General features: G+C 34.6%; 1 protein-coding gene across 6 annotated transcripts in view; it reads right to left on the reverse strand.

The window, feature by feature from the left end:
- Positions 1-11518: 11518 nt before the first annotated feature.
- Positions 11519-18954, reverse strand: part of SNX16 (sorting nexin 16) — a 44279-nt gene continuing 36843 nt past the window's right edge. For all 6 annotated transcript variants that reach the window (XM_054498945.2, XM_054498941.2, XM_054498942.2 and 3 more), the window contains 3 exons: positions 15016-15152; positions 14305-14424; positions 11519-13534 (listed from right to left, as the gene is read on the reverse strand). In XM_054498945.2, coding sequence (XP_054354920.1) covers positions 13438-13534; positions 14305-14424; positions 15016-15152 — 354 coding nt within the window. In that variant the 3' untranslated portion in view covers positions 11519-13437. The remainder of the gene's footprint in view (positions 13535-14304; positions 14425-15015; positions 15153-18954) is intronic.

The following is an 18954-nucleotide window of genomic DNA, read 5'->3' on the forward strand; positions in this document are numbered from 1 at the left end:
ATAAATTTAGGAAGTGCCTTTCATATCAGATTTTTATGCCTTGACAACACACAAAATCAATATTATTTTTCTGATATGTTTGAAAGGTGAGACTGAGCCAAAAGAAAAATGTTTCCAAGAAAAATCTTAAGGGAATTTGTGACCTGACCTTAAATAGATCAACTTCCTTAATTTCCCTATTTCTTTATGTCCTTAAATACCATTCTTATTTGCTTGATGCATTTACATAGGAAGTTGTATTTTAACTTTCAGTGTTTATAAAACAATTATTAAGCATCGCTTAATAAAACAAGATTTACTGGAAAGCCTTCAGAACCAGGAAGTTGAGATTTCCCTAGCTAAGGTTTGGCTTTCTTCTTCTATGGAAAGAAAATGTACAGCAAATGTTGTGTTTGAGGGTTTTGAGGTGGGAAAATGTTTAGAACACTCATTGAGCTGAAAAAGACTAGTATGGCTGATGAATCAGAAAAAGCATGACAGGAGATGAGATGGAAACGATGAGCTCCAATGTATTGTCAACTTGGGTGCAATGAAAATGTGTTTCTGTGAAGCTATCTGTTCGAACACAGAGCCCATCATCACCAAGTAGGTCTACAAGCTACTATAGGACTATGGACAATTCGGCATTACAGTTAGCTTTTTCTTGTTTCCAGGCTGTGACTGAATTGTTATCTCTTCATAGCAGCTTAGCGGGCACTGGATGAGGCATAAATCTCTGACTGGCAAACATTTTTATGTGGGCATGGAAAACACACACTGCCCTGCTTAGCACCTGCACAACATCCACACTGACCTGCGGCGTCAGTGCAGTTTCCTAAGCAACAGCAGATGCCAAGCGCTCTGTTGAATACTTTACATTCTCTTTACCTGTTTTTCTTTCAATAAACCAGATTGGGGGGCACTATTATTGCCTCCCTTTAAATGAGGACTGAGGCTCAGAAATGCAAAGGAATTTGCACCACTTGTTAGAAAGCAGAGTCCAGACTTTAAGTCTGTGGAATTTTAAAGTATACTCTGAACTAGAATTAGATTAAGAGGCAGGTGAGCTTGGAAGGTTGTAGGCTGTAACAACTGGGGAAAATTAGAAAACATTTTACAGACGTAAAATGCTTAAAAAAGTAAACTCAATAGATTTTTTTTTTTTCCTGAGATGGAATCTTGCTCTGTCACCCAGGCTGGAGTGCAGTGACACAATCTTGGCTCACTGCAACCTCTGCCTCACGGGTGCAAGTGATTCTCCTGCCTCAGCCTCTCGAGTAGCTGGGACTACAAGCCTGTGCCACCATGCCCGACTAATATATATATATATATTTTGTATTTTTAGTAGAGACAGAATTTCACCATGTTGGCCAGGCTGGTCTCGAACTCCTGACCTCAAGTGATCTGCCCACCTTGGCCTCCCAAAGTGCTGGGATTACAGGCATAAGCCACCAAGCCCAGCCTCAACAGATTTTTAAAAAAGTTGTTGAGCAAGGTATTATAAATATATCCATGTAAGCAACATCAACCTTTAATGAGTAATTATCGTCTAGCTGGAAAAGGAAAGGCAACTGTCTTTTATTTTATTTATGTTTTTGAGTACATACAATAAAGGTCTTATTTAGAACATAAAGTTGTTCACATACTACAAAAGCAATTTCTCTAAGACTCTACTAAAATCCCTGATACACCAAGTTGAAGATTAGAGGACTGGCACATACCACATTATAAACCTTCCAGACTGAGTGAGTGCCTTCTTGCTTTTGTCTGGCTCAGCTTTACCTGCCATATTCTCCTGGTCATCTTTCTTTCCTCTCAGGTGCTTGAGTCCATATGATATTGTAACTTTTGTCTTCTTTTACCATGCATACTTTTATTAATTCAGTTGGAGGCAAACCCTCACTTCTTCCTCTGTCTTCTAACTCCTCTTCAGCCACCACAGGAATATTTTTATTCCATTTTAAGTAAAAGCACAGCCTTTATTTTGATTAACAAGCATAAAATTAAAGCTAGTGATTGACAGACTTATGCAAAACACAAAAATTAAAACCATGTGCAATGTTTTTATAAGCCCCTGTGCAGCAGGCCATGATATACAAGAAGCCCTTACAAGGCACTAGGTCAACCCTTTACGGTTGATACGCTTCACCCCAGCCTCATTACACAAAAGGCAGGGAAGGACGCAGTGGTTGCATTGCTCCTGTGCACTGTGGGAACCACCAAACCTGCAGTCAGCTTCTATGGGGAACCAGGAAGGATTTGGGAAGCTATCTCCTTGCTTACTTGCATCCTCAAGGCCTAATCTTTTGCCTTGTTTGTTGACCTATTAAGTTGAGGTGGACAACTCTGCCCAACTGTAAAAGCTCTTTGTGTTTGACGTAGCTTACTCTGAAATCTCCCATTAAATTCTTCACAAAAGTTTCCACTTACCTTTTATTTCTAATTAAACTGCTTTTTCCAAGCCCCATGCATCTAGATAAACATCTGTTACTGTTATTTCATTATTCTTGTTTAATTACTAGTTCAAAGCCATTGTGTCCTATTGAAAACATTACACAGACTTCCAGTATTTCATAGATTAAAAAGGTATTTTAAGTTTAGTTTGAGAAAGCGCTATTTACTAATGTGTAACTTGGAAATGAAATTAGAACAAAAGTCATTTGTAACCTGGGTAGACCCTATTTAAGCCTTCAAAATTTAAGATTAGGGTGAAAAATGGAAATAAAGTGGTTAGTTAATGAATGACATTAGGTCTGTTCACCAATATCAGTTTAATGAAACATTTATGCTGTATAGTTTAGGCATACAGACGGACTCTTCTTCTGAATGGCCAAAGATAATGGTAGTCAGCACAGGCTGAATGTCAGATTCTACCCATTCATGAGTGCCTACTATGAAACAGGCTGGGTTTAGCATATTCACACTTTATATAGGCCACAGCAATGCCATAGCTTGGATGGCATTATCTTCCTTTTATAGGAAACAGACATGTTGAGGAATTTGCCGTAAGTCAGATAGCAGATGGTGGGGCAATATACATATTAGTTTTTATTAGTTTAAAAGTAATATTTAAAAATTACAAAGTAAGACATGCTTATTGTAGAAAATTGAGAAAATAGAGATTCATGAAAAGAAGAAAAGAAAACTTCATAATTTCATCAAGTGGAGATAACCACAGGTATTTATTCTTTCTGTATACAAATGCATAAATGTATATCTTTTTACTTGTAAAACTGAAATTATAGTTTTGTAACTTCCTTCTTTCATTTAGTGGTTGTCTTAGTCTGTTTTCTGTTACTACAACGGAATACGACAGACTGGGCAATTTGTAATGGACAGAAATTTATTTGGCTCATGGTACTGGGTACTAGAGGCTGGGAAGTCCAAGAGTGTGGCACTGGCATCTGATGAGAACTTTCTTGCTGCATCATAACATAGCAAAAGGCATCACATGGCAAGAGAGAACAAGGAATTAAATTCAGCTTCAAGCCGTTTTATAATCAACATTAATCCATTAATGAGGGTGGAGCCCTCTTGACCTAAACACCTCCCATTAGGCCCCACCTCCCAAAACCATTGCAGTGGGGATTAAATGTCCAGTGCATGCTTCGTGGGGGACACATTCAAATCATAGAAGTAGTATATCATGGATATCTTTAATCTTCCTTTTCTATTTTTTAAACTCTTATTTTAGGTTCAGGGGTACATGTGCAGGTTTCATGCATAAGTAAACTTGTGTCACGGGGGTTTGTTGTACAGATTATTTTGTAATTCAGGTACTAAGCCTAGTACCCATAGTTATTTTTTCTAATCCTCCCTCCTCCCACCTTCCACCCACAAGTAGGATCCAGTGTCTGTTGTTTTTCTCTTTGGGTCCATGTGTTTTCATTGTTTAGCTCCCAGTTAAAACTGAGAACATGCATTATTTGGTTTTGTGTTCCTGTATTAGCTTGCTAAGGATAATGGCCTCCAGCTCCACTTGTGTTCCTGCAAAGGATATGATCTTGTTCTTTTTTATGGCTGCACTGTATTTCATAGTGTATGTGGACCACATTTTCTTTATCCAATCTGCCATTGATGGACATTTAGGTTGATTCTATGTCTTTGTTATTGTAAATAGTGCTGCAGTGAACATATACGTGCATATGTCTTTATGGCAGAATGATTTGTATTCCTTTAGGTATACAACCCAGTAATGGGATTGCTGAGTTGAATGGTATTTCTGTTTTTGCTTTGAGGAATCTCCACACTACTTTCCACAGTGGCTGAACTAATTTACACTCCCAGCAACAGTGTATGAGCATTCCCTTTTCTCTGCAGTTTTGCCAGCTTCTGTTGTTTTTTGACTTTTTAATTATAGCCATTCTGACTTGTTGAGATGGTATCTCATTGTGGTTTTGATTTGCATTTCTCTAATAATCAGTGATATTGAGCTTTTTTTCATCTGTTTGTTGGCTATATGTAAGTCTTCACTTTATTGGGTACAAAAGAGTTCACAATTTTATATGCCATACAGTATTTAAGAAATCCTCTAAATACTTAAAACTTTTTAGTTGAAGTATTTGTGATAAATGTAATGCACATCCTTTGAATTAAATCTTTACACATCACATATATGTCATTAGTTCAAGTTCATAGAAATGTAATTGCTGTGTTAAGGCTATGAATACTTTTAATGGTTTTGCTACATATTCCTAAATCAGCTCCAGAAATATTCTTAAAGAAATTTACACTCCCATCAGCAATGCACAGAGTTCATTTCCATATACTCTAGGGAGAACACTGTTTTCACAACACATTCTTGCCAATGTTGTGTCTTCTTGTAGTTGCAATTATATTTCTTTGATTGCTAGTGAGATCAGTTTTTTTCATTCTTTAAATTTCCTCTTAAAGTTTGCTTGATTTCTTTATTGATACATTGCAGTTATACATATTCAAGGAGTAAAATTTGATGTTTTGGTACCTATATGTTATATAATAATCAAAACAGGGTATTTAGCGTTCATTATTATCCCATACATTTATCATTTCTTTGTAGTGAGAACATTCAAAAGCCTTTCTTTTAGTTATTTTATAATATACAATGACTTACTCTTAACTATTGTCACCCCACTTTGCAATAAAACACCAGAACATATTCCTTCTATCTAATTGTAACTTTCTTCCAGTTGACCAACAGTTTTCTGTCTTCCCTAGCTTCCTCTCCTCCCCAGTCTCTGCTTCTAGGATATCAACTCCTTTTTTTTTTTCAGATTCCACATATAAGTGAAATAATATTATATGGCATTTGTCTTTCTGTGTCTGACTTATTTCATTTAATATGCTGTCTTTCAGGTTCATCCATGTTGCCACAAATGGCAGGAATGCTTTCTTTTTTATGGCTGGAGAGCATTCCATTTTGTATGTATGTGTGCGTATAACATTTTCTTTATCCATTCATCTGTTGTTGAATGCTTGGGTTGATTCCATATCTTGGCTATTGCAAATAGTGCTGCAATAAACATGAGAGTGCAGATCTCTCTTCAACATACTGATTTTATTTCCTTTGGATATATTACCAGTAGTGGGATTGTTGGATCATATAATAGTTTTATTTTTAATTTACTGAGGAATCTTCATACTGTTTTCTACAGTGGCTGTACTAATTTACAATCCCACCAACAGTGTATAAGTGTTCCCCTTTCTCCACATCCTCAGAAACCCGTGTTTTCTTTTGTCTTTTTGGTAAAAGCCATTTTAACTAGAGTAAGATGGTACCTTGTTGTGATTTTGATTTGCACTTCCCTGATGATTACTGATGTTGAGCATTTTTAATGTATCTATTGACCATTTGTATGTCTTCTCTTGAGAAATGTTTACTAAAGTTTTTTGCCCATTTTTAGTTATTTGTTTTATTGTTGTTGAGTTGTGAAGTTATATATATACACTGGATATAGATCTCTTGTCAAATGTATAGTTTGCAAACAGTTTCTCTCATTCTATAGGTTGCTTTTTCACAGTGTTGTTTCCTTTGCTGTCAAAAGCTTTTCAGGTTGAGGTGATCCTGTGACCCCATTTGTCTATATTTTTGCTTTTGTTGTCTGCACTTCTGAGGTCTTATTTTAAAAATCCTTGCCCAGTCTAATGTTGTAAAGCATTTGCCTTATGTTTTCCTCCAGTAGTTTCATAGTTTTGGTTTTACATGTAAGTCTTTTTTTTTTTTTTTTTTTTTTTTTTTTTTTTTTTGAGACAGAGTCTTGCTCTATTGCCCAGGCTGGAGTCCAGTGGTGCAATTTCGGCTCAGTGTAAACTCCGCCTCCTGGGTTCACACCATCTCCTGCCTCAGCCTCCCAAGTAGCTGAGACTACAGGCGTCCACCACCACACCTGGCTAATTTTTTTGTATTTTTAATAGAGACGGGGTTTCACCATGTTAGCCAGGATGGTCTCGATCTCCTGACCTCATGATCTGCCCGCCTCAGCCTCCCAAAGTGCTGGGATTACAGACATAAGCCACCATGCCCGGCCCACATGAAAGTCTTTAATTAATAAATTTTGAATTGATTTATGTCTGTGGTGAGAGGTAGGAGCCTAATCTGATTCTCTTGCATGTGACTACCCAATTTTCCCAGCATCGTTTATTAAAGAGACTGTCCTTTCCCAATTGTGCATTCTTACACCTTTGCTGAAAATCAGTTGGCCATCGATCTGTAAATTTAGTTCTGAGCTCTCTATTCTGTTCCACGGTGTATGTGTCTATTTTTATGTCAGTACCATGGTGCTTTAGTTAATATAGCCTTGTAGTATATTTTGAAGTCAGTTAGTGTGATGCCTCTAGCTTTGTTCTTTTTGCTCAAGATTGCTTTTGCTATTTGGGGTCTTTTGTGGTTCCATACAAATTTCAGGATTGTTTTTTCTATTTCTGTGAAAAACATCAGTGGTATTTTGAGAGGGATTGCATGACTCTGTAGATCATTTTGGGAAGTCTAGCCATTTTAACAATATTAATTCTTCCAACTCATGAACATAGAGCATTTAAAAATTTATACAGAGCAAGGCTGTCTCAAAAAAAAAAAGAAAGAAAAAGGAAAAGACTATTGTAATTGTTCATTTGAGATAGTTTTGACAGTGGAGGTGAAAAGAAGTGGATAGATTTAAGGTATAAGGGAAATAATCCCCACACTCTCCAACCCTGGAATACATACATAATAGGCCTGTCACAGTTCTCCCTTTTCTGTATAAAATGTGCTGCTCACACTCATGGCACCCTGAATGCTTGTGACTAGTAGCTTCCTTTTTAGGACACCTGGGTATTTCTCTTCCTCCCCAAGAGAAATGGATGATTACCAAGAATTAGTTTTGTTTCTAAATTTGTGCATATCAGCTGTATTTTAAAAAATTTAAATGTTTATTAATAGTATATGAACAATACTACTTGAGTAGACTGGAGCCAAACTTTCTGCTGGGTATGGTCTTCTATCTTTTAAGAAAGCAACTAAAATGTGCTAGAATTCTGTTTTTTGACAATCTTTGTCCTCCTTTTTGGCCCTCACATCTCTATAGTTTGCCAAGCTTACCTCTATGAATTTACCGTGAATATCTGTGCCACATTAACCACAGTGATGCACAGTCATATATGTGGTTGGCTGGAAAGACTCTCAGAAGTTAAGGCACCTTTGATTAGTCTAACAGATGTTTCTCTCTCCTTTGGCTTTCAAAAGAGAAACAACTTTTCTCCTTCGCTAACAAAATGTAAAATATTTTCCCAGATAGATGTTTCTTGTTTCACAGATTATCTTGTATAAAGAGCCGTATCACTCTGAACTCCTTGAAGGGATCATGTGTTTCTTAATAATTTTTATTAAGTTTTGCAAAAACATGTTTGTCAAATGAACAAATAAAAGAATAAACTAATCTTCTGAACTGAGAAACATCTTTGTAAACATTTAATGATGCTATATGCATACCATACTGTTACAGACTGTTTATGTCTCCTCCCCAATTTTATGTTAAAGCACTAACCCCCAGTGTGGCTGTATTGGAGATAGGGCCACTAAGGAGATAAATAATTAAGGTTAAATGAAGTAATAAGGGTGGGTCCCTGATCTGATAGGAACCATCTAATTATAAGAGACACAAAAATGTTTGTTCAAAGCTCACGCACACAAAGAATAGATTATTTGAATGCACAGTGAGATGGTGGCAGCCTACAAGCTAGGAGAAGATAGTTCAGAATGAAACCTACCTTGCCATCACCTTGATCTTGGATGTCCCAGTCTTTAGAACTATGAGGAAATAGATTTCTGTTGTGTAATTCACCCAGAATGTGGCATTTTGTTATAGCCATCTGAGCAGACTAATACACACACACACACACACACAGAATATACAATAGACTGCTTTCTGTTCCATACATATTTTGTTTACCAAAAGGAACCTCAGAGGTAAGGGACTTTGAATGTGAGATATTCTCTCCCCTTTAGCTTTCAAGAAAACCATTTTTTTTCTCCTGTTGTCTTTGCTAACAAAATGTCATGGACATTTGTCATAGACATTTTTCACAGACAAAATAGACTTTTCTTGAAAATCTTTTTTTTCTGAAGTTTTATTCAAAAATACAATTTTAAGATAGTCTTTATCTTGGTACAATTAACACAAAACCTACAACTTACAGCTGCTTGGCAAGTGGCCAGAGTCTTTGTGATTCTCTTACCCTTCCCTCAGGCTTGTCACACTCATGTTTGCAGATGGTTGCCATAGGAGCTCTGAACATCATCTGAGATCAAAATGAGAGGAAGGGGGAACAGCAGTATGCTGTATTAGCAGCATTCTTGCCTTATAGGAAAAGACTTCCCAGAAGCTACCAGCAGACTTCCATTTATCTCATTGGTCGTAACTGTGACAGGCTCAAAGCTAGCTGCCAAGTGCAGCTGTAAAAACAAGTATTTAGTTTTTATCATTCCTTTCTAAGAGGTGGCAAAACAGAAGAGGAATATAAGTATCTGTAGTGTTAGCCAGTGAACAGTGCTATCCAAAGGAACTATTATAGAAGCATGGACTAGCAGATCAGCTAATTCTAGATTCCTCCAGAATCATAGGTTTAATAACCCGAATGTGCGGCTTTACATTTCACACCTTAGCCACTATTTGACTACTGATAATGTCTTTGATTACAATTAGCTAGGCTGCAAACATTATTTAAGGTCTATACTTACTCTCAGCATATCTATTATAATAAAACATTATTGAGTATACATTGGTTGCATTGCTTATTATTTTGTGTGGAGACGACACTGATCTAATATTCTGTAAATTATATACATAAGAAAGTGACAAGTGAGGTCTGTTCTAATTTGAGGCTGAAAACCATGATCATGACTTCATACTGTGCTCTAGTCAAAAATCCACCTATAGCTTACCATTAGCTAGCATTTCTAAGTGCATTCCATATTCAGTGATCTTCTTTCAAGGCGTTTTTTTTGTTTTTTGTTTTTTGTTTTAAATAGTATCTCGCTCTGATGCCCGGGCTGGAGGGCAATGGTGCAGTCACAGCTCACTGCAGCCTCACCTCCGGTGCTCAGGTGATTCTTCCACCTCAGGAGCTGGGACTACAGGCACAGGCCACCACATCTGGCTAGTTTTTTGTAGCGATGGGGTTTCTCCATGCATGCTACCCAAGCTGCTCTCCTGAGCTCAAGCAATCCACCCAGCTCGGCCTCCCAAAGTGTTGGGATTACAGGCATGAGCCACCGCACCTGGCCCCCAAAATATGTATGTTCTAATAGAACAACTTAAATAGGAAAAAAAATTGAAGAAGATAAAAAATAAAGTCATGATTACAACAGAAAAGCATAACCACACAAGTGAACTACAACTTGGCCTAGAGCTGCCCAAAAGACAAAGAGGAGCAATAAAGAGAGCATTAGACTCTTTAAGATGAAAACAAATCCCAAATGCCCATCAAGGGTAGACTGGATAAAGAAAATGTGGCCTATATACACCATGGAATACTATGCAGCCATACAAAAAGGATGAGTTCATGTTCTTTGCAGGACATGGATGAAGCTGGAAACCGTAATTCTCAGCAAACTAACACAGGAACAGAAAACCAAACACTGCATGTTCTCACTCATAAGTGGGAGTTGAACAATGAGAACACATGGACACAGGGTGGGGAACATCAAACACTGAGGCCTGTAAGTGGGTGGGAGGCTAGGGGAGGGATAGCATTAGGAGAAATACCTAATGTAGATGACGGGTTGATGGGTGCAGCAAACCACCATGGCACGTGTATACCTATGTAACAAACCTGGATGTTCTGCACATGTATCCCAGATCTTAAAGTATAATAAAAATAAAATTAGGGAAAACCACTAAATAGAAAAAAGAGAGAAAAACAAATTAGGCTGGTCACAGTGGCTCACACCTGTAATCCCAGCACTTTGGGAGGCTGAGGCGGGTGGATCACCTGAGGTCAGGAGTTTAAGACTAGCCTGACCAACATGGTGAAACCCTGTCTCTATTAAAAATACAAAAATTAGCCGGGCGTGGTGATGTGCACCTGTAGTCCCAGCGACTCGGAAGGCTAACACAGGAGAATTGCTTGAACCCGGGAGGCGGAGGCTGCAGTGAGCTGAAATTGCGCCACTGCACTCCAGCCTGGGTGACAGAGCGACTTTGTCTCGAAACAAACAAAAACCACACAACCCTCCCCTGAAACTCAACTGTTTAGAAGAAGCCCATGTTTTGCTGAGATCAAGACCCAAGAGAAGTTTCTCCTATGGGTCTTCATAAAAGGTACACTATGTGATATATTTAATAGTAGCCATTAGCCTTAAAAACACATGTATTGAAAATATATGTTTTGATGACTGTGTTTGCTATTAGGAGCCAATAGCATAGAAACAAAGTGTAATGCAGTAACAGTAATTCTATGAAGAGCCAAAATGTGGATCAAATATGTAGCTCTCTGAAGATTTCCTAGAGGATAAAATTTAGATTCTTCTCTCTGCTAGTTGGAAATACAGACTTGTTTTATCATAATCCCCAAACTCATGTGTTCCTTAAGTAATAAAATCCATTTCAAAGCCAAATTATTTTTATATCTGAAGCCACTGTTCCTTTTTAATATCACAGACTGAACTAGACTACACAGATAATTTATCTAAGCATGGTTTTCTAAATAAATGTGCTGTAAATGGCTAATCTCAATGTAGTAGATACATTTTAAAATGCTGTTTTATGGTTGTACTAACTATATGTGAACTTATTTTTAAAAGGTTAAGTTAAAAGATTATCCACAAAAATGTTGTTTCATTTACATTCAATTTTTAGAATTATTAATATAGGTTATGTTAAAGTGCATTGCACCTATTCACAAAGACTTTCAAAAAATGATCAGCAATATAAAGTGTAAACCTAAAAAGAAAATCAGACTCATTCCACATCTGTGAAATTTGGGGCTTAAATATAATTCAATTTACAATAATTGTAAAAGATAGGGAGAATATAGAAAATGGAGGGGGAAAATGGTATTCAACATATGAACAACACAGCTACTGTTGTAGTGAAAAAATAATTTATTAAATGAACATAATACTGGGAGTAAAATGCATTATAAAAGTAAAAAAAGTAAATTATAAATATAAATAATAGTGGTTTACCTAATTAACAGATTTTTTTCTTCATCCTTGAAGAATTTTAAATACAATCTTCCAAAAAGCCAGATTGAAAAAGTGGGTGGTTCACTTTAGAACAGAGAGGCAACACTATAATATCTAGAATTTGGCAAAGATCTGTTATATAAGATACAGAATGGTACTGAATAAATGATTGTTCTTTTTAAGCCTTTTGTAAATCTAGAATAATAATTTTAATAAATAAGCAGATCAATTTGTTATATTCATTTCTGTCTCTAAGGATAGCAAACGTATTTCTAATACACATTGTGAAAAATGTTCTGAGAGCATCCCTGTGCACTTTAACAAAGACTAAAAATTTTTGGTTATTTGGTAAAAAGTGATCTCCTTTTTACTTCAAAGGTTAACAACAGCCATTGAATGTGTTGATATATATCAGTAGAATTTTAAACAGCCACACCTTAATATATACATCAAGATACCGATAAACTTTTAGATAGTAAAGAAAAAAATAGAGATTGTTATTCTATTTCCCCAGTAAGTTTCCCTCAGTTTTTAGAAAGCATACCGACTGGGATTGCAAAATGCCAGCATGATTACAATGCATATTAACAGCAATATGCAAAACAGTGAAAACAGAAAATAAATAACTTCATCCTATAAAAATGAAACAAGGCACTTTTAATGACTGTACACAAAGCTGAAATAAACAGACATTTTTTCATAAAGCTGACTCAAAGACCCTAGGTGACTTTTGTAGAAAGTGAAATAGTAAAGGCACTACATAATTCTTTCCTAACTCTACTTACTAAAGAAATCCACCAATTAAACTTGGCACAAAAGAGTTTAATTATCATAAAGTGCATCACTTGGCTAAATATATTAAAAAGAAAATCAGCCATAATACAGTATAACAACATCTTCACACATATAGAAATAAAAATGCAATGTCAGGAGTCAAGCCAGTTAGGAACTTTGCAGTATATATGGCTTTTTATTTTCTTTTTCGTATAAGCCCCTATTTATTTAGAATGTATATTTTCAAAAGAATATGCCTTAACAAAAGGAGGTAGTATTCTGAAAGAGGCAAACTCACTAAATCTAGGTAGAGATAAAGATTACGTGGAAACTAAACAAATGTAACATATTAATAACTGTGACACTTATTAAAGTATTTTGATATTAATGAATCAGCTTTTAAAATCAAGGCTACCTTATCACTTTAGCTATATGATTACAACTCTTTCAAGTAGTTTTCCTTTGGTACTAGAAAGTCATTTTTTTTTCTAAAGAGCATTAACATTTCAAATAAGCGAATTTTATTTAGAGATGTAAACATGTAAACATTAAAAACTCAACTAAATTTTATCTTTATTATGATGGTCACTGATTTAAACTATTAATGAAAATATGTCATGTCAGAGATATAAAGAAGAATATATCACCCAGATAGTAACATGCAATTAACTTCCATTTGATTAATATAATTGGTGATTTAACACACATACATATATACACAGTAGTTTGGAGCAATATATAGGCAGAACACCATAATAATTTATGCACAGTATTTAAGAATGTGGGCCTTGATAACAGAATTCCAACAAGTTTTTTTTTTTAGTGTATTAAATATAATTGGATAAAATACAATTAAAAGCAGCCGTGCATATATTTCCTATCTCAATAACTTAAAAAAACTTCTTTATGTAAACTTTATACATGTGCATTCTTGCTCTTTTCTATATGTTTTACAGTTCTTGGTTCTTCTTTTAAAATAGTATTTGCCACTCTTCTAAATTTGTTGAATAGTCTAAATGGAGGGAACTGCTTGTGATATATTATTAGTCTTCTTCAGCATCATATGCCACTTCTGCTACTTCTATCTCTGATACAGCATTTTCAGGTTCACTAAAATGTAAGCATGGTTCATTATCAGCTCTGCAAAAAAAAAAAAAAGGAACATATCAATGACGGGATTGGATGCATGCTATTATTTCATTTCACTACTACCTTTAAAAATCTTCTACCTTATAGAAAGGGTATTTACATACTTAGTGTAGAAGTATTTAATGTAAAAGAGTATTTAAACATTCAATCAGAAATTTGATATATTTACGTTGTCATTGCCAGGTAAGACCTTTGGAGATAGGTTTTTAAACTCAGCTCTCCAAACTACCATTCACCAATAAAAATCTACTTGGTAATTACCTTTATCAACATAGAATTGTTCTCAGAATTATAGTCGACCATTACCACTAAACTATTAACAATTACCTTGGATTTGTATGCAATAAAAACTCTATGTGCTTTTAAATTCATTACCTTTTCATCATTCCTATTAGGTAAGAAGGGTGGTTTGCTATTATAGTATCCTACCTTTTCAATAGAAAAAGGGTGATACCGAGGGAGATTAAGGTAATCTGTCAATATTTAAAAAATTAATTACCTGAGTCAGAGGCCAGTTAATGCAGACACAGCTCTAAAGTAAGTAATGAGAAAACTTACAGCCTGATGTCAAAGACACTTATTTTTAAAGTGTTTTTATTTTTAAATATTTTAGGAAGAGCCTAAAATATTTCCAATTCATTCTGTTTGCTTAGCAGATTCGTGATACAGTAACACTGAGTTCATAAAAAAATATAGAGTATTAGAATCACTTTCCTCCAATTATTCAAGAATTAAGCTATCATAAATGAAATATTATATACCTAGATTCTTCATCCAGGACATCTTGATCAACCTCAAGTGCAGAGGACTCCACCTTTAGGATCTGTTCACCTTCTGTTTCTGACACATCCAGTGATTCTTCAGGTTCTAAAGACAATGTTCTAAAAGTATGTTATAGCAACAAGTTATTTTCTATGAACAAAACAGGCATATGTTTAATGTTGTGAATACAGGTAGCTATAGCAGTCTTTAGCTGTTAAGTCTTAATGTAGTTACATAGCTAATAAACAGCTCACTTTGGAAGTCAACAGAGAAATTAGTAGCTATGATTAATTTAAAATGACTTTAGCATCAATTCAAGATATGCTGATGAGATGGCAAACCAGAGCTTTCATATGTGAAAAGCTGGCACAAATGCCTAGAAACTAAGATGTCACTTAAATAAAATAATGGTATTCCATTTAATAATGATTATTTATTTAATAATGATTTAACAATGATTAAAATGAATAATGTTTACCTTGTTGAACAGTTAGTGGCTTATTTTCCTGATGTTTCCCATCCTTCAATGTTCAAAATTTATTTAGCAAAATTATGCTAAATAAAGCATAGTTTTCCCAATGAAGTATGCCAAAAGCCTACAACTTTCAGAATCAGAAAATTCCTAAATCATATTAAAATATAAAGGGCATTTAGCCCAGAGTATTAAGGGTTGAATTAGTCAGAGTAGAAATGCAAGTATCACAACACACCTGATTCTGTTCTCTAAAGTGTCTATATGAAGTTGCTTCTCACTGAGCTGTTTCTTTAGTGATTCCATCTCCTTTTGTTTTTCAAGTAGTTCTTTCTGTAAGCGGTAGTTTGTCTCTTCTAAAGTTTCACAGAATGCCTTAAAAAAACAACAAACAAAACTAAACACATGCAGAAAAAAATACAATTAATTACAAATGCAGTATCTTTCTCAAGGGCATTATTGAAGAGTCAAAGAACACAGATAATCAAAATAATAGTATGAAACTCCAAATGATTTGTTCTCTACCCTCATCTTTTTAGGTCACTGGTATCTTAACTTTCTTAGTTCCCATCCACCAGGGGGACATAACTACAAGTTCTTTTTCTTAAGACTTACAGTAGTAAGCTAGTGTGCCTGAAGTGAGTATGTGATATCCCTCTAGTGTAGAACTGGGATAAAAAATAATTGGCAACTACTGCTTTAGTTTTTATTCTCTTTAATCTACTTTTGCCTAGTCATACATGATTACACTTAAAAAAAATCAACTGTGGTTGATGCCATTTGTATTAGCTCAGTAGACATACTACTGTAACAGCATTTTGGTAATCTTGACACTTGGGTTGCAGTACCAGGATGATACAAGAAATGAGGAGTCAGGTACATTTTGGGAAGTAAGTGACAAAAAGTGATAGATTCAGGAATAAAGCAAAGACCCTAAAGAGGCTATTAATAAAAGTCACTCAACGACACAGAAAAACATCAAGAAAGATTGTTTGTCTCAATCTGGTTTCTAGGTGGGCGAAGTATAGTCTCACCTGAAGAATCTAATCTAAAAAGCCTCATATGGATTTTGGGAAAAATAATGTATCATAAGGAAGACAAATAAAAACAAATATATATATAAATACAAGATACTGAAGTTGCAAATACCAAAATCAAATAGAAGATCTCTAAAACACCAGGAAGACAAACCAGTTTACTATAAAATTGTAAGACAGTAGGGGACTGAGAGTAGATGTCATCAAATAGTCTATGTCAAAGGCAGTGGAAAACACTTTAAAGCACTGAGAAAAATAACTATCAAGGTAGAATTCTACATTCAGTTAAATCATACTTCAAGAATGAAACACAATTAAAAGACATTTGAACATCAAAGATCTAAGCATTACCAATACACATTCACTGAAAGAACTATTAAATTATGTACTTTAAGAAGTAGTTAACTGAATCCCAAAAGAAAGAGTAAGATGAAAGTAGGAATGGTGAGGAATGAAAGTGACAAACACTTAGGTAAATCAAAAGAAACATTGACTGTGTGAAATCATAATGATGGCCAACTTTGAGGAGGGCTGTAAACAATCTGTTTCCAAAATATGAGAACATATGACCATTAAATAAAAGACAATGACTACAGAACCAAGAGCAGAGAACAAAGAGAAAAACTCATTAAATAACATGAAAGGAAAGAAAGGAGTAAAAAAGCATTTTATAAAGCAGACTCAAAAGCACAAAATAAAATAATAGAAATAAGTACAAATATATTGGTCATTACCATATATAAAATAAACTAAAAACTTAACAGATTTTTCAGATTGTATTTAAAAAAACTATGATGTTTAAAACCACCATATTTAAAATACAAAAGTAGAAACATACTTAAAGGCAACAGACAAATGTTAGCTTTTTCTCCCCCACCAAAAGTTACAGTTTTCTTTATATCTGACAGAATGCAGTTCAAGGTGATAAACATTATTAGGCACAAAGAGTCTCTACCTAATAATAAAAGTAATAATTCACCAGGAATATTTTAAATGCATAATTACAAGAAGAAATTGAACAAATCCACACCATAAGGGGTAAATTTGACATAACTCTTGGCAATTAATGGATTAAACAAAAAAAGAGTTAAGATTAAAAAAATTTTAACAATACAAATTAGTAAGTTTGATATGATGAACATATATTGAACTGTGAGTCTAACAATTAAGAAATACATATTCTTTTCAAGCACACATGGAAAATTTAGAAAATCTGTCACATATGTGCAGATCCCAAAGAGTGCAGAACACTGTAAACAATAACCAAGAATTGGTGTCAGAGAGAACATAATCTCTGACAAAATGCAAATAGACTAAAAAACAGTCAATAATATAAGAAAAAAAGTGCTTGAAAAATTAAAGAGAATTCTAAATTTATGGAGCAAACAAGATAATAGGAACAATATAAAATATGAACGGGAATGAAAATATTGACTTGTGAGATGCAATTTGACTGTTATATAAAAGAACTGTATAATACCAGAAACAACTGAGAAAGCATCCAATTAAAGAAGTCAAAGAACATACTAAAACTAAGTATAAGAAAGGAATTAAGAGACAGGAAAAGAATTTAATCAAGAGAATCAAAAAGGCAAAAAGTGGTTCTTTGAGAAGACTATTAAAATACACCAAATCCAAGGAGAAAAGACTAGTGGAAAAAACAGTGAGATTCAAAGTGGATATATAACTAAAGATATGTTAAGAGATTTTCAAAAGTCATGTGATACTACTAAGAACAACAGTTTTGCGGTGGCTCACGCCTATAATCCCAGCACTTTGGGAGGCTGAGGCGGGTGGATCATGAGGTCAGGAGATCAAGACCATCCTGGCTAACATGGTGAAACCCCGACTCTACTAAAAAATACAAAAAAATTAGCCGGGCATGGTGGCGAGGGCCTGTAGTCCCAGCTACTCGGGAGGCTGAGGCAGGAGAATGGCGTGAACCTGGGAGGCAGAGCTTTCAGTGAGCCAAGATGGTGCCACTGCACTCCAGCCTGGGCCACAGAGCAAGACTGTTATCTCAAAAAAAAGAAAACAAAATGTATTTTAAAATCTACACAAAATGGTCAATTTCTAGAAAAATACAGATTCTCAAAACTGAAACCTCCCCAAATAATCTGAACAAACTACAGACATTAAAGAAACAGAATCAGTTGTTAAAAATCTACTATAAGACAAACTAAAGAAAATATCAAATCCAGATTGTTTTACAGGTGAATTCTAACAAACGTTTAGAGAACAACCAATACGCGTTTATTCAAATGGTTCTGGATAACAGAAAAAGAGGGACTATTCCTTATTTTATAAAACTGGTATAATTTTGATGCCAGACCCAACAAAGGGCAGTAAGAGAAACAAATATTACATATGCCAAAATTCTAAATAAAATCATTACAATTCAAATCCAGTAATTAAAAAAAACACCGAATTTGAGTTAATCTCATAATCAATGTTTTATCATCTGAAAATCTATGAATGTAATTTACCACACCAATAGATTTAAAAAAACCCATATGATCATCTATACAGATGCAAGTGAAAGCATTCACACACACACACATCCCTACAACCTCTTAGCAAACTAGAAATAGAACTTCTTTAATCTAAAAACAACAACGAAGACAATAAACAAATCAACGTAACTCACAACTACCACCAGCCTATAGAAAATTCCATATCCAACAGCAAAATACAGGATCATTTTCATTAAAGTTAGGATGAAAGGAAAAGGATGCCCACCATAATGGCTTCAATTAACCTCCAAAGAACCTATCTAGCAAAATAATACAGAAAAATGAAATGAAAGATATTAAGTATTAGGAAAAAACACATTGTTAATATTGCAGGGTATATGATTACCTATATGGAAAATCCAAACAGATCTATAAACTAACAAGAGAATGTGACATACAAAATAGATATATAAAAATCAATAATAAAACTAGTAACTTAGAATGTAATAAAAATACCAATTATTTCATCAACAAAAATGATGAGAAATCCTATGGCTTTCCCTAGAAGAAATAAATGTAAACTTTTATTGAAGAACTTAAAAAAAACCCTCTATATGCAAAGATCTATTAATAGGAAGATTCAATACTATAAAGATACTCTTCAAAATTAATAAATAAATGTATTAA

Source organism: Pongo pygmaeus, chromosome 7, assembly GCF_028885625.2.
Source record: "Pongo pygmaeus isolate AG05252 chromosome 7, NHGRI_mPonPyg2-v2.0_pri, whole genome shotgun sequence".
Taxonomy (NCBI): domain Eukaryota; kingdom Metazoa; phylum Chordata; class Mammalia; order Primates; family Hominidae; genus Pongo; species Pongo pygmaeus.